Source organism: Eurytemora carolleeae, unplaced genomic scaffold (assembly GCF_000591075.1).
Source record: "Eurytemora carolleeae unplaced genomic scaffold, Eaff_2.0 scaffold378, whole genome shotgun sequence".
Lineage (NCBI taxonomy): Eukaryota > Metazoa > Arthropoda > Copepoda > Calanoida > Temoridae > Eurytemora > Eurytemora carolleeae.
The window spans coordinates 238659-253506 of NW_019396287.1; the positions used below are offsets into that span (position 1 = coordinate 238659).

The 14848-nt window shown below is 31.0% G+C and overlaps 1 protein-coding gene across 2 annotated transcripts; it reads left to right on the forward strand.

Moving 5' to 3' along the window:
- Positions 1 to 1552: 1552 nt before the first annotated feature.
- On the forward strand, positions 1553 to 8054 carry LOC111700184 (uncharacterized). Of its 2 annotated transcripts, none has more exons than XM_023471024.1 (5): positions 1553 to 2112; positions 3903 to 3979; positions 6273 to 6372; positions 7472 to 7521; positions 7924 to 8054. In XM_023471024.1, exons 1-5 carry the CDS (start codon positions 1970 to 1972, stop codon positions 7956 to 7958), a joined length of 405 nt encoding a protein of 134 aa, XP_023326792.1. In that variant the 5' UTR covers positions 1553 to 1969; the 3' UTR covers positions 7959 to 8054. The 2 variants fall into 2 exon arrangements, with proteins under 2 accessions (XP_023326792.1, XP_023326791.1); XM_023471023.1 differs by having other exon boundaries at positions 1556 to 2112; positions 7920 to 8054.
- Positions 8055 to 14848: the final 6794 nt, after the last annotated feature.

The window sequence follows — 14848 nt, forward strand, 5'->3', positions numbered from 1 at the left end:
TAAGTATTACCAAATACAAGTACAAGTACAATAGGTGGCAATATGTGATTTAAAAGAAATTATGCATTAAGTCAAATGTTCCCTTATTTAAGTAAAGCGGCGCGTTGAAAAACAAAATCTATAAAAACAACTAAAACTGCAAGAATGTCATCACAAACTTAATCAAAGTAGTCTAAAGCATTTGGTTTTAGAAAAAGAAATGTTTAAAGTGATTGTAACCGTGATTTCATGCATGTATTGATATAGATCTATGACATTGGGTTGCGAAGATATAGGGATAAAAAAACAGGGTTTGTGCACACAATAAAGTACATTCTTGAGAAATATGTTTTACATTGAATCACAATGATTCGTTAAATATGAGATTTAAAAAGTCGTCTTTACTTAGTCTAATGGTATTATACAGTTTCGATGTTTAATTGTCCTCTAATAAAAATGAGTTAAACCATTTATTTGATATCTTCACGAACATGAGATTTTCAGGCTCCTCTGTTTAATACTACAACTTTTATACGAAATTGCATATGTATGAATTTTCATATAAATTTGACACAGTTTTATATCAATTTCTCGAGACAGGAACATCAGATAGATGTCTTATATATATCGTTCCACGCCTGAGATTCTCAGGTTTCATTCTATAACCCCGTTTATTTGTCCTTTACAGTCCCTTTAGATTCTCGATTATCAATGAATTTATTAATTTTTTTCTTATGTTTATATGAAGGCGTAATTTAAACTTACGAAAAAAACATTCTGAAATTTTTAAAAAATCCTTAATCACTAAGGGAGGTCGATTTAAAAAAATGTTCGAAACACATAGATATGTGTTTTTTAAATTGCGCCTGAACCAATGATCATTGCCAATCATATGGTTTTTTTGAAATTTTGAAAATTGTTTGATCCAGGGCCAAAATCTAATTTTTTTGTTGCAAATTATCTATATAATTTTTAACAGATTTTCATGATGTTAACATTTTTCAATTCACCTTTTTAAGACGGATTTTTGGTACCCATATCAACATATTTTGAAAAAAAAAAATTTTCATGCTCCTTGATCTAACCTTTTTATGATCCTTGATCCTGCATGTTCATGCTCCTAGATCTAACCTGTTCAGTGTTCATGCTCCTTTATCAAACTGTTCATGGTCCTTGATCTAACCTGTTCATGATCCTTGATCTAACCTTTTTATGATCCTTGATCTAACCTGTTCATGCTCCTTGATTTTACCTGTTCATGATCCTTGATCTAACCTGTTCATGATTCTTGATCTAGCCTGTTCATGCTCCTTGATATAACCTTTTTATGATCCTTTATCCAGCCTGTTCATGCTCCTTGATCTAACCTGTTCATGCTCCTATATCTGACCTGTTCATGATCCTTGATCTAGCCTGTTCATGCTCATTGATCTAACCCGTTCATGCTCCTTGATCTAACCTGTTCATGATCCTTGATTTAACCTATCATGATCCTTGATCTAACGTATCATGCTTCTTGATCTTACCTTTTCATGATCCTTGATCTAACCTGTTCATGGACCTTGATCTAGCCTGTTCATTATGCTTGATTTAACCTGTTCATGATCCTTGATCTAGCCTGTTTATGATCCTTGATCTAACCTGTTCATGGTCCTTGATCTAACCTGTTCATGCTCCTTGATCTAACCTTTTTATGATCCTTGATCTAGCCTGTTCATGCTCCTTGATCTAACCTGTTCATGATCCTTGATTTAACCTATCATGCTCCTTGATCTAACCTTTTTATGATCCTTGATCTAACCTGTTCATTCTCCTTGATCTAACCTGTTCATGCTCCTTGACCTAACCTGTTCATGATCCTTGATCTGACTTGTTCATGATCCTTGATCTAACCTGTTCATGATCCTTGACCTAACCGTTCATGCTCCTTGATCTAACCTGTTCATGCTTCTTGACCTAACCTGTTCATGATCCTTGATCTAACCTGTTCATGCTCCTTGATCTAGGAGGAAAGGACCAGGTAGAGTCCGCCAACAAGAGGGAGAAAAGGATGAACCAGCAGAAGAAGGATCTCAGCATGGCAGTTATCCTCATCTCTACAATCATCATGTTCTTCGCCTTCCACACCCCCAGGTAGTCTTCCACACCCCCAGGTAATCTTCCATACCCCTAGGTAGTCTTCCATTTTCTTGTTATAATGTTTGTCCTATATACAGGCTATGAAAGTAAAGAAGTGCAAGAATTGAAAAAAAGTTTTATTTTACTTTTTAAATATATATATATACTAGCTTTAGAGGGCGCTTCGCGCCCATCTTCTAAATTAACTGTGAACATGTTCTCTTTGTGTACATCGTAAAACAAAACAAAAATAATTCGCGGATTTTCAAAAAAAATTTCGTGAATTTTCAAAATTTTCAAAAATTTACTGAAAATCGAATTTTGATGTCCCACAAAAAATTTGGGCCCGATCGGTTCAGCCGTTTTCACGTTTATTGGATACAAAAAGACAGACAAACAAACAGACAGACAAGCCAAATTTATATATAGATGAAATGAATTTAAAGTGTTGGGAAGTTTTCTATAAGCTTTTCATCGAAATTAAGTTTTATCACTAAAACACACTCCTGGCTTAAAGTTTTAATCTACAACTTATGAAAACTAATCTTAAATCTACTTTTCTAAATTATTATCATATCTACAAAAGTCAATACTCTACAATTTGTATACTATTTTTCACTGAACAATGATTTAAACACAAAACAGAGACTAGAATAGAAAGGAAATAACACTTTCCCTCTGTATGAATTTGTTCAGTCCCTTTGAATCTGAAAAGGAGTTCAAAGTGTACACTCCATAATAATGTTCACAAGTAATACGAAGTTCATCACAATAATACAGAGCCCGAAATTTAAAAGAGTATCGTTGAACGAAACTCCCGAGTTTCCTTCTTGGGGTTTTAACATTTTGTAGATTTTGATTTAAGAGATTCGACAAAAATGGAGAATATGAAGAAATTAAATAAAAAAATATTTAAAACATAAATATTGATATCCACCAAACTGCCTAACCCCGTTTGTGAAACCCGGGTTTCAAAACTGGTTTTCATATCGATACCCTGTCTTAAGTTTTGGGCTCAGAGCCCAAAATTTAAAAGAGTATTGTTGAACGAAACTCCCAAGTTTCCATTTTGGGGTCTTAACATTTGCGTAGATTTTGATTTAAGAGGTTCTAAAAAAATGGAAAATATGAAGAAAATCAATAAAATAATATTTCATAACAAAAAGATTGATATCCACAAAACTGCCTAACCCCATTCGTGAAACCCGGGTTTTAAAACTGGTTTTCATAATGATACCCTGTCTTAAGTTTTGGGCTCAATATGATCCCTGTACATATCCGCCACAATTTTTTCTTTTTTAAAGTTTATGCTGAAATGAACTCGGGAATGTAAAGTAAAAGAAATGAGTTCGGGAATGGATGACAGGTTGTCAGAGAATTGATTCAGAGAAAATGAAATAATTTTCAAGAAGATTTTTTTCCACAAAATGTTTCAGGGCCCATAAGGTTATATAGCACATTTGTGTGAAGTACACCTTCAGTATGGAAACAGTACAACCAAATGGCGGTTTTATACTTTTTGGACTTAATTCCACTGTATCTATTCTCTTTTGATTTAAAACAGCTATTTAGGGAGAGTAAAATATAAGGAAAATTTTTAAAATGTGATGAAAGAAAGAGACACAATTTAATTAAATCAGAGAAATTTGTACCGGCCCAGCCCTATCCATGTACTATGTTCAGATTACATAATTACTGTACAGATTGCGGTACTCCGTTATCTACAGGGTGTCCCATAAAAAGGCCGTAAAGGTAGCTAGAGCCTTAGTTTTGGACCAATGCTTATATTTTTGTTTAATTTTTAGGATTTTGACTAGTGTGTATGAAGCAAGTACAATCCAAGATGTACTGTACTGCAGAGGGAAGGAGAAGGAATATAGAGGTAATAAACAACCAGAGATTGGTCCTTTCTTTCAGTTGACGCTAATCTACCATGTCTTAACTATATATCTACAATCATCTTTGTTTATCTATATAACGTTGAGCTTTATCTATATGTATATGGTTTATAAAATGTAGGGCTGGGCACGTTCCAACTTTTTCAAGCTGCTTCGTTAACGGTTTGTTCCAACCGCTTTTGAAATTAAATTAGTTTAAGATCTGAACTTTATTAATGGCGTTAACGGAACATTTTCAAGAACCGTTACGGGCTCCAGTCGTTAATGGTACTGTTATTACGTTAATGGCATGAAACACCAAAAAATATGTTGTTGACCGTTTATGAAATCATTAAGGGCACAACTGTTAATGGTCTATTACAGTATTAAAGCGAAAAAACGGTTTATGAAATCATTAATGATGGTGAGCACAGAAGACGACATTTAAAAGCGTCAAAACATGTAAAAATAATCTTTTTTACAAGTTTCATGCAATTTTAAGCGGAAAAAAACCCAAAATTCGCCGTTAATCCGTTTGTTTAGGATTTGAAAATTAACTATTTTTGCCATTTGTTAAATGTTAATTTTCAAAAACCACCGTTTCTTCAACTTTGCCCAGTCCTAATATGGTTAGGCACATTCTAACTTTATCTAGCTGTTTCGTTAACGGTTAGTTCCAACCTTTAAAAAAGAAAAAAATTCAGGTAGCCGTTAATTTTAAAGGTGAGAAAGAAACGTTTGTTTCGTAAATAGCATTTATCGTTTTTTTTTTAAATTACTGTTAGTTAACAATCTCAATTTTATTAACAACGTTAAGGGAAAATTTTCACCAATCGTTAAGGGCTCCAATCATTATAAATGGTGCGAAGTGCCGAAAAAAAAAATTCTTTAATGGTTAAAATATCGTTAACAACCACTGTTAACAGTCTATTTCAGTATTAACGACTCAAAGCACTAAAAAACATTTGTTAATGGTTATAATTTGTTAATGGCACAGCTGTTTATGGTCGTTAGTAGTATTAACGGCGTTAAGTTTAATACAATTTTAGCCTGAAAAAATTTACCATTTAAAATAAATCCTTTTTCGTTTTCGACCATATTTATTTTGAAAAACTGCTAATCCGTTTCGTTAACGGTTTAAAAATTACCGGTTTTACCTGTTCGGTAACCAACCCTTCTGTTAACTTTCGGAAACCTCCGTTCCATTTATGGAATTTTTTACAGCCCTAGCACAGCATTATAGTCTGAAATTTGCTTAAACATTATTCCAACTTCAAAGAGAATATGGAAATTTGAAACACAATATTTTCTTTCAGTCTGTAAGAACCATACATTGACTTAAAAAACTGCAAATAGTTTTTAAACAACATGCTAAATTTTAGCATGTTATAGGGGCAAAATATACCACTAAAATCATGCTAGATTTAGGAACCATAGGGACCCGAGATAATACAAAAAACGTGCTAGATTTAAGCACCTTAGAACTAGAGATACCAATTAAAACGGACGAGATTTAAGCTCCCAAGGGATCAGAGCTTTTACTAAAACGTGCTATATTTTAGTGCGTCCCCAAATAAAACGTTCTAGATTTTAGTGCGCCACTAAATAAAACGTGCTAGATTTTAGTGCGCCACTAAATAAAACGTGCTAGATTTTAGCATGTCATGGATCAGAGATATTACTTGAAACATACTTGAGTTTAGTTCATTAATACCAGAGATATATTTTATTTTATTCTTATAAATTGTGGCCTTGCTCGTGGAATCAATCGTAAATTAGAAAATATAAAACTTCTAATAACAAAGTGAAAGGCATAGAGTCTATGTGAAATGATCATTGGTCAATTATGAAACCAGCCTATTTCATAATTTGGTTTTCTTTTAATATTGATTTTAGATTTTCTATAAAATGATGTTCCAGGGCCTAAAAGGTAATATAGCGCAAATATGTGAAGTACACCTGCAGTATGGAAACAGTACATCAAAATGGCTGTTTTGCACTTTTTTCTAGTAAATTCCACTCTAATATATATATTCTATTCTCTATGGGTATAGTATAGAATATCATAGGAGACTGTAGAGGTAAGTTCAATTGACCCTTAAAATGTTCGAAACACAAAAGTCCTCGAAGACGATCCACTGTTCAAATGGTCCGGTGGTCACTTAAAATGACATCAATTGTCCTTTAACGAAAAGATAAGGCTGGGATATTTTAAGAGATTTTAGATTTTTTTATATATCAATCATATTTTTCCCTCTAACTAGTTTTATGTTAAATTAATTTAAATACATAATCCAGGTATTTGGTATCTATACATCCAGCTAGTAGTCCAGCTTATGATGCTGGTCAACTGCTCTATAAATCTTCCTGTATACCTTTTAGTCTCAACACCGTTCAGGTATATCATAGTCACAAAATATAAATAACTAGTTGAAGTTTTTGTTTAGCCATGTAACTCCCCGCCCCCCGGGCACCCATGGTTTCCCTCAAAAAATGTCAGCCCATTCGGTACAGCCGTTTGGCCAGCTATAACTAACATATAAATGTATAGGAGCAAAGTGCTTTTATATATAGTTTATACATAATAATAATGATAATAATAATAATCATTTAAAATTAACAGTAATAATACTAATAAAACTAAAATAAAAATAATAATTAAATAATGATAATAATAATAATAATAAAACTACATTACATGATATTATATATTCTACTTATGTACAGGACTACCTGTAAAAAGTACAGTACATGATATTATATATTCTACTAATGTTCAGGACTACCTGTTAAAAGTACATTACATGATATTATATATTCTACTAATGTTCAGGACTACCTGTAAAAAGTACAGTACATGATATTATATATTCTATTACAGGACTACCTGTAGAAAGTACAGTACATGATATTATATGTTCTACTAATGTACAGGACTATCTGTAGAAAGTACAGTACATGATATTATATGTTCTACTAATGTACAGGACTACCTGTAGAAAGTACAGTACATGATATTATATATTCTACTAATGTTCAGGACTACCTGTAAAAAGTACAGTACATGATATTATATATTCTACTAATGTTCAGGACTACCTGTAGAAAGTACAGTACATGATATTATATATTCTACTAAAGCACAGGACTACCTGTAAAAAGTACAGTACATGATATTATATATTCTATTACAGGACTACCTGTAGAAAGTACATTACATGATATTATATATTCTACTAAAGTACAGGACTACCTGTAAAAAGTACAGTACATGATATTATATATTCTACTAATGTACAGGACTACCTGTAAAAAGTACAGTACATGATATTATATATTCTATTACAGGACTACCTGTAGAAAGTACATTACATGATATTATATATTCTACTAAAGTACAGGACTACCTGTAGAAAGTACAGTACATGATATTATATATTCTATTACAGGACTACCTGTAGAAACTACAGTACATGATATTATATATTCTATTACAGGACTACCTGTAGAAAGTACCTACTCTGCTGGTTTACGAAGGAATCTAATGGTAACAATTTATAAATTAAAAAAGTTGGGGGGAAAATATACAGACTCAAATGTGCTGCAATTCTGCTTATATCTTTAAACTGGTGCTAAAACCCCTCCTCTCAGAAACCTCCCTTGACCAAGGCTGCTTTGCATTTGGTTTTATTTGGATTAAATTAATCAAATGCGTGCCTGTTTACAACTTTTTAGTTCCTTAAATTGTACTAAAATGTCTGTTCATTTGTACTATAGTCCTTTTGGACGTTGGTCCAGAGCACATCAGTCCAAACGAACAATATTAGCAATCGATCATTACTTCATTAGTCCTTTTGATATGACTCCGCAGTTCTATTTTATTTTCATACTTCAGCGCATGGAATCAAAAATGCTGCGTTTGCTTGGACTTATAAGATTGTTTAGGAAGACGACCAGGAGATGACGGAAATGATAGAGCTGTAATGCAGCAACTGTTACACAAGGAGCAAAACTGAAGTAAAGATAACAAATAATATTGAAGAATGTAAAGATCTTATATCTTTAATTTATACTCTATGTGAAAAGAAAAAAACGTAAAGAATTACTGTTTTATGAAGAAAAACGATTTTTCTGACTTGTTATAGTTATATATTAGTTTCTGTTTGAGTTTATTAGAAGATTGATATTGTTCTTTGTCTCTATAATGAAGAAAAACTGTATTGATGTCATTCACACAAACTTCACGTCCTTTTAATAGAATTTTTCTGATATTGTTAACAATTTACACAAAGCAACAATAGGGTCAGTTTGTAGTACCCTAGTCTAAAACTAAAGAACGAAAAGTTTTGACTTAAATTTTAAGTTCATGGTTAAATGCCACTTCTGACTTAATTTAAACCTGAACTTTAACCGTGAGGTTAAATATTTAACCCTGTGGTTAAATATTTAACTCGCCGAAATCGACGAGTTAAAATTTAAACAGAGGTTTAAATTATCTTGAAATCCTGCATTTTCCCTATTTGTCTATTATTCAATCATCATTCAGCTGCAGCTGAGAAAGCGGCATTCAACTTTACGATACATTTAAAAGTGAAAACCTTGTTAAAGAAACTTCACGTTTTAGATAAATTAATTTTTGGATGTAAACCCAAAAAACGGTTGTATGTTTTGTTTTCGGTTACGTAAGAACAGCTGATTAGCGATGGTTATGTAATATTCTCCGTAAATCCTTTTCTCTGATTGGTTCAGATTTTCCCGGGAAATTCAAATTTAAAATTGAGAAAGTTTAATATTTAAGTAGCTATTCATTATTTTACAGAACTTTTAACCTCGAACTTAAAATTCGCGCATTCTTTAGTTTTAGACTCCTGTATTCTAAATGACGAAATCAAAAAGTTGGATAGCTGCCAAATAAGCGACAAAAAATCGCTTGTATGCCAAAAAAAAATCACTTATTTAGCAGCACAAATAAGCAATTTTTGTTCAATATATTTGCGATATTATAAATTTGCACCCCCCCCCCCTTCACGCCCAATCTTAATTTACAACGTCTACAAAAATGTCTTAAAGGAATTTAGTTTTTGTTACAAACTCAAATTTTCCTATCCATATATCTTTGCAACCCAATGTCTTAGTCCACTCCTTAGACCTTTGACATTATAAAACATGAATGCCAATATATTAAATAATCTAAGTGTGTTATATCAAAAGTTTACACCACCAGGTTGCAGAGATAAAGGATTCGACATTTTAAGTTTGTTGATATAACGAAACTGTGTTCACCATTGTTTCTGAGTCAAAGGTTATAAAATCGTCTTGATAATTGTAATTATGTATGTAAAGGCTGGCCGAATAACAAACTTAGATTTTAAATCTTTAAATTCAAAAATAGATGTTAGGTACTTTCCCAAAGGAAATTTCTGAAGTGGCAACTTTCCAAGGGTATTTTCCCAAGTGGAAACATCCCAAATGTGCAATTTCCCAAGTCTGTCCTAGCCGCAGCACTCGGCCTCCATCATGTTCTAGGCCCGGCGCTCGGCGCCCTGGTCCATCCTAGCCGCAGAGCTCGGCCCCCCATTGCAGCCTGATTGATTGATTATCGTTTATTTCTTTATGCCTTTTTACTGGCACCTTAAATATTTTTACCCTGATGCGGCGCCTCATAGGGCCTAACCTAACCTTTGGGAAGTTGCCGCTTGTGTAATTAAACATTTGGAAAGCTGCCACTTAGGAAATTATTCCTTTGGAAGTGTCCCGTCGAAAAATGTCTTTGGGAAAGTACCATAACATCTAAAAATATTTTGAATTCAATTCCTAATAACTGAAGAGTGTTCCCCAGTATTTCATTAATGTCCCCAAAACTACTGCACAAGGTTGTAAAAGCAAATGTGTAGGAAGTTATTACAGTTTTATTGTGTAATGCTGCAAACAGTTTACTCAGAAATATGGAGTAGAAAACACATTTTCATCTAATGAAAAATACGGAGAAAACAAACATAATGTCAACAATCTGTGTTTGCATCCAAAGAACACAATTCATCATGTAAATTGTAAATGTATGTAATGTATAATATGTTATAACAAATTAGCCTAAAAACAGTGAAACTGCACAACTTGAGTTAAAAATGTTTTTAAAGGTGAAGAAACCCCAATTGAACTTGAGTCCAACTGCGAACTATTCTTTTCTAAAAATGATATGGTTATATTTATAATGTACATTGTACATTACTTATTGTATCAAATTACAACAAGAGTGATTAACTTCTCAAAGTGGAATGATATAGACTATCAAGTAAAATCCCAAGCTGGAAAAGTGAACCACAATCTAACAATAACGATTAGATGGAGAGATAAAAACTAAGTCAACCAGAGTCATAAATTTTCTAATTCCCGGCGAAAATGTTAAGTTTGAAGGGATAAGTTGCTTAATCCGTGAAAAACAACTGACTCTTATATTCACGATCTGTTTCTGACGACAGCAGATTGTATGGCTTCTAATTTGTCGAATATCTTTAGGGATATTAAAAATAATTACCTAATCCGTCGGACTTCAACAGACATGAATTATTACTTTCTCAAGTGATTAACTATTTAAAAGTTACGGCTTCAAGTTTAAGTTCATTGTATATAGTATACATTATCTTATTATCACTTGATTACTATCTGTAAAGTAATATAATATCTTCATTTTCTGTTGAAAGTAAACTTTCAACAATTTCTAAAAAATCTTTAATAAAATCTTATTGAAAAAATTGTAAATGTGATATCACATCCGCTTTTGTTAACAAAATTGTAATATTTAAGATTATTTTTTAATTTAAAAAATATTTTAAAATTCATAAATCATATTTTGAGTAAATTAGACATTGTTGGTGAAAAATACAAAACCATTTTTCCAAACACTGTTTTTTAACCAACCAAGGGTTAACTCATTAAACCGAGTTTTTTAATACTGCAATAGATGTTTAAGTTACCCGGCCCATGCCTTTTAAATTTTTGTTATATAGAACTTCCTTTTTAAAACTTCATTATTCTGATTGGTTTTTGTATATTCTTTGAACCTTAACTTATTGTTACCAAATTTTAAATGGTCATGAAACCATTTATCAATTAAATCCTTGGTCTATATTTATCCAAATTTTTATTACATTTTGTAATGTGTACTTCAAACAATACTTGGTGTAAATTCTAAAATTAAGACTGATTCTATTGTTTCTTGTTTAAATGTTATTCAGGGACTGTTAGATATACACTTGGCTAACTTTGCTGAACAGCGTGCAAAAGATAAGATTTAAAGGGACCGTTCACATTTTGCTGAACAGCGTGCAAAAGATAAGATTTAAAGGGACCGTTCACATTTTTTGGAATTTAAAGGGACCGTTCACATTTTTTTGGAATAAATTGTAAAACTGTTCTGAAATGTGCTAAGTGTACTATTTGTATGTCAATTCGATGGATTTTGATGAAGAGTATTTAATATAAACCCATCGGAAACGGATCTGGGAAACAATCTGCTAGAATTGACAGAGATAGTACGAACATTACGTTAAACACAAGCCATATTCGCTTATATATATATATATATATATATATTCAACACTTATACTATAAAGGGATTGTGTATTTGCAACAGACTCAAATATGCCTTCATCTTAGCAAACTGTTGGTGTAAACTGTAAAGCTTTGATATTTCAAACTTAGAACATTTAATCCACCATATTTTATAAATTGAAATATCTAAGGTCGACGACATTGGGTTGCTAAGATATAGGGATCTGAAGATCAGAGTTTCTGGCAAAAACTCAATTCCTTACAAAATAAGTGTATTATAGATTAGTATGTTGTATTTTGTGAATTTCAAGTATCATGTTCAACAATAGAAACCAGGAAACAGTATCTAGGCGTATTTTTTTCTATAAAATTTAAAAATGTTGCAAATAATTTGGTTGAAAGTGAACTATTTATAAAACTATGTCCTTAACATTGTTTTATAACAAATAATAAATTACGACATCCTTTTGCGACATTCATTGAGTAAAAAAAGAAGTGACGACATTATTCACTGTTTTCTAATTTTCAATTCTTTAAGAAATTGAAAACGTTCAATTAATAGAATTTCTAAAAAAAATCACGCAAATAGAGCAGAAAATCTAGAAGAAATATTTCACATAAAAAAATTGTGAATTTGTAAATTGAACCATTATTTTGTAATAACAATATAATAACGATCAACGTATTTAATTACAAATGTTAACGAAACCAAATATTAGATAAAAAGGGGAAATATTAGAATTGTGAATTATCTGTCGTAAATTATAACTTATCCATGTTGATATCTGTAGATATGTGTTCATTTCTGTATTGTCCAATTTCCAGCAATTACTTACATGGTCCATCCCTCTTGAAAATATATTTTTAAATTTTAGAAATTCGTCCAAATAAGCAGAACTGGCTAATTATTTTTAATATCGTATAAACTGTTAATTTCGTAAAAAAGAGTTTCTTTACATTGAGTTGTCAAAAACAGGATACCTGTTCACAATTTACTTCCTTTTAAAGTTTCAAATTATTATTTTAAAACTTTTCCCCAAATATTTTTTGTAATATGTAAAGATAAATGTTAGGTAAACACATATTAAGATGTTTTATAGTTGAGAAATTAAAATTGAATTTAAAATAATTTTTTTCAAAATTTATAAATTCTATATTTATGTTGTTTTTGTGCAAACTGGTGAATGTGAAATATCCATAAAAAGAATATTTTCCAACTAACTTTAATCTGTTAAATTGCATTGGCACTTTTAAGTTATGGAAAATTATAACAATTGGGAATATGGGATTGAGTTTTTGTCACAATATACTGATTTTAAAATCCCTATATCTTTGTAATCTGATGTTGCAGACCTTTAATTTTTTCAAAATATAAATACTGTTTGATCACCTTATATATGTTTGAAATATCAAAGGTTTACACCATCAGAATATAGGGATTAAAGATGTATTTGATTTTGAGGCAAAAACGCAGTTTCTTTTTGTGAAAATGTTTTTAAGACCAGTTTTTTTTCTCTCCAGTATTTGCTATTTTAGAATATTGATCAGGATGTTTGAACCTCAACTGTGGTGTATAAACTATAAATGTATTATATTTTGTATTTTTGTTGAAATATAATTATTGTCTAAATGTAAAATTCAATTTGTTATTTCTAAAAAATGCAAAAATTATGCTATAGAATTTCAAGGGGTTTTTGCCTTTGGTTGTGCCTTACCATTCTTTTTATACTTTTTGTGAGCCTGGTATTAAATATTTAAGAAATGCCAAAGCTTGTTTCTAGTATTTGGAAAGAAATATATATGTTGAATGACTTCAGATTTAGAGTATAATTGCCTAGATTGGTCCTTGCTTTCTAATATTCATAAACAGACTCTCGAGGAATAATTAGATTTGATTTAGATCTCAATCTGTGAAATGGAATCAATGCCAAATAAATTAATTTACAGTTTTTTCAATTATTTCAAAAACAAATTGCTGACATTTCTCAGAGATTATCAAAGAACTGTTCAGTGTTTACTGCTCAGGCAATTTAAATAAATTTATTATTATTATTATAATTATTTCAAAAACAAATTGCTGACATTTCTCAGAGATTATCAAAGAACTGTTCAGTGTTTACTGCTCAGGCAATTTAGATAAATTTATTATTATTATTATTATTAAATTATTATAATAAACAGTAAATTAAGTGAAAGTATTTAGAATCAATCAAGTTTTACTGAGCGACAGACAGTAAAAATCAACTGTGTTCACATTAGCTGCATCGATACAGCTTAGTTTACGTAAGTTAATTGGTAAGATTCTGATACTTGCAACTAATGAGAGTTTAATGTATAGTTCATTACTTCTGTACTCACATTATATATCAGCATATAGTGTATATTTTAATTTTATGAATTTAATTTCTAATTTTGAAATTTCAGATAAAATACCAGATATCTGTTGTGCGCAATGCCGTAAACTGCAAAAATATGCGCGGATGCCGCGGAAAATTTGCTGCGTAGATTCTACTACCATTATTTAATGTTTACCCAGAAATTACGCCACACCGGCTCCCTTTTTGTCATAACCGACGCGCATCTTAAAAAATTCGACGCTCCGCTTTGTTCAAATTTGACTTTTCAAAACCTTCCTTGGGGTCATGCAAGTTGCCACAAAAAAATGATTGGGCCCGATCTGTTTTTCCGTTTGGCGTTTATTGGTTAAAAACAAACAAACAGACTGACAATCCAAATATATTTAACTTCAAGTAGTGCTAAAACCTAGACAAAAGAAAAGGTGAAATATTACTGGTATTTTGACATTGTATAGCTACAAAAAAGTTATTTTTGAAAACTTTATATTTCCTTTTTTTGCGAAATCAGTTCTAAATCAGCCTTCTTTCAGATTTAAACAGTATTCATTCTTTGATAAAAAACATCAAAACTAAACTAAACTTCGCTGAGAAGATTATTTTTCTTTTCTTTTGTGAAATATTACAATTTTTATTTTAACAATAAAATCTAAAAGTTTTGATAAAAATATTGATTTTCATTTTTTCCTAAAAGATTTTTTCTTCATTTTATTACAAGGTGCTTTTTCCCTGAGTTCTAAATTGTTGTAAAAGATGGATACATCAGCATTTATCATTATTTATCAGCATTTATCATTATTTATAAGTATTTATCATTATTTATAAATATTTTTCTTTTCATCCTTTCATATCTCCCCACCTAAACCTACAGGTCGTTTCTAAACGACCCATTTTTTTCGTTTTTTTCGTTCTTAAAATGATCGTTCATTTTCCATATATTTCGTTCGTTTTCTCACTGAACCTTTGAAC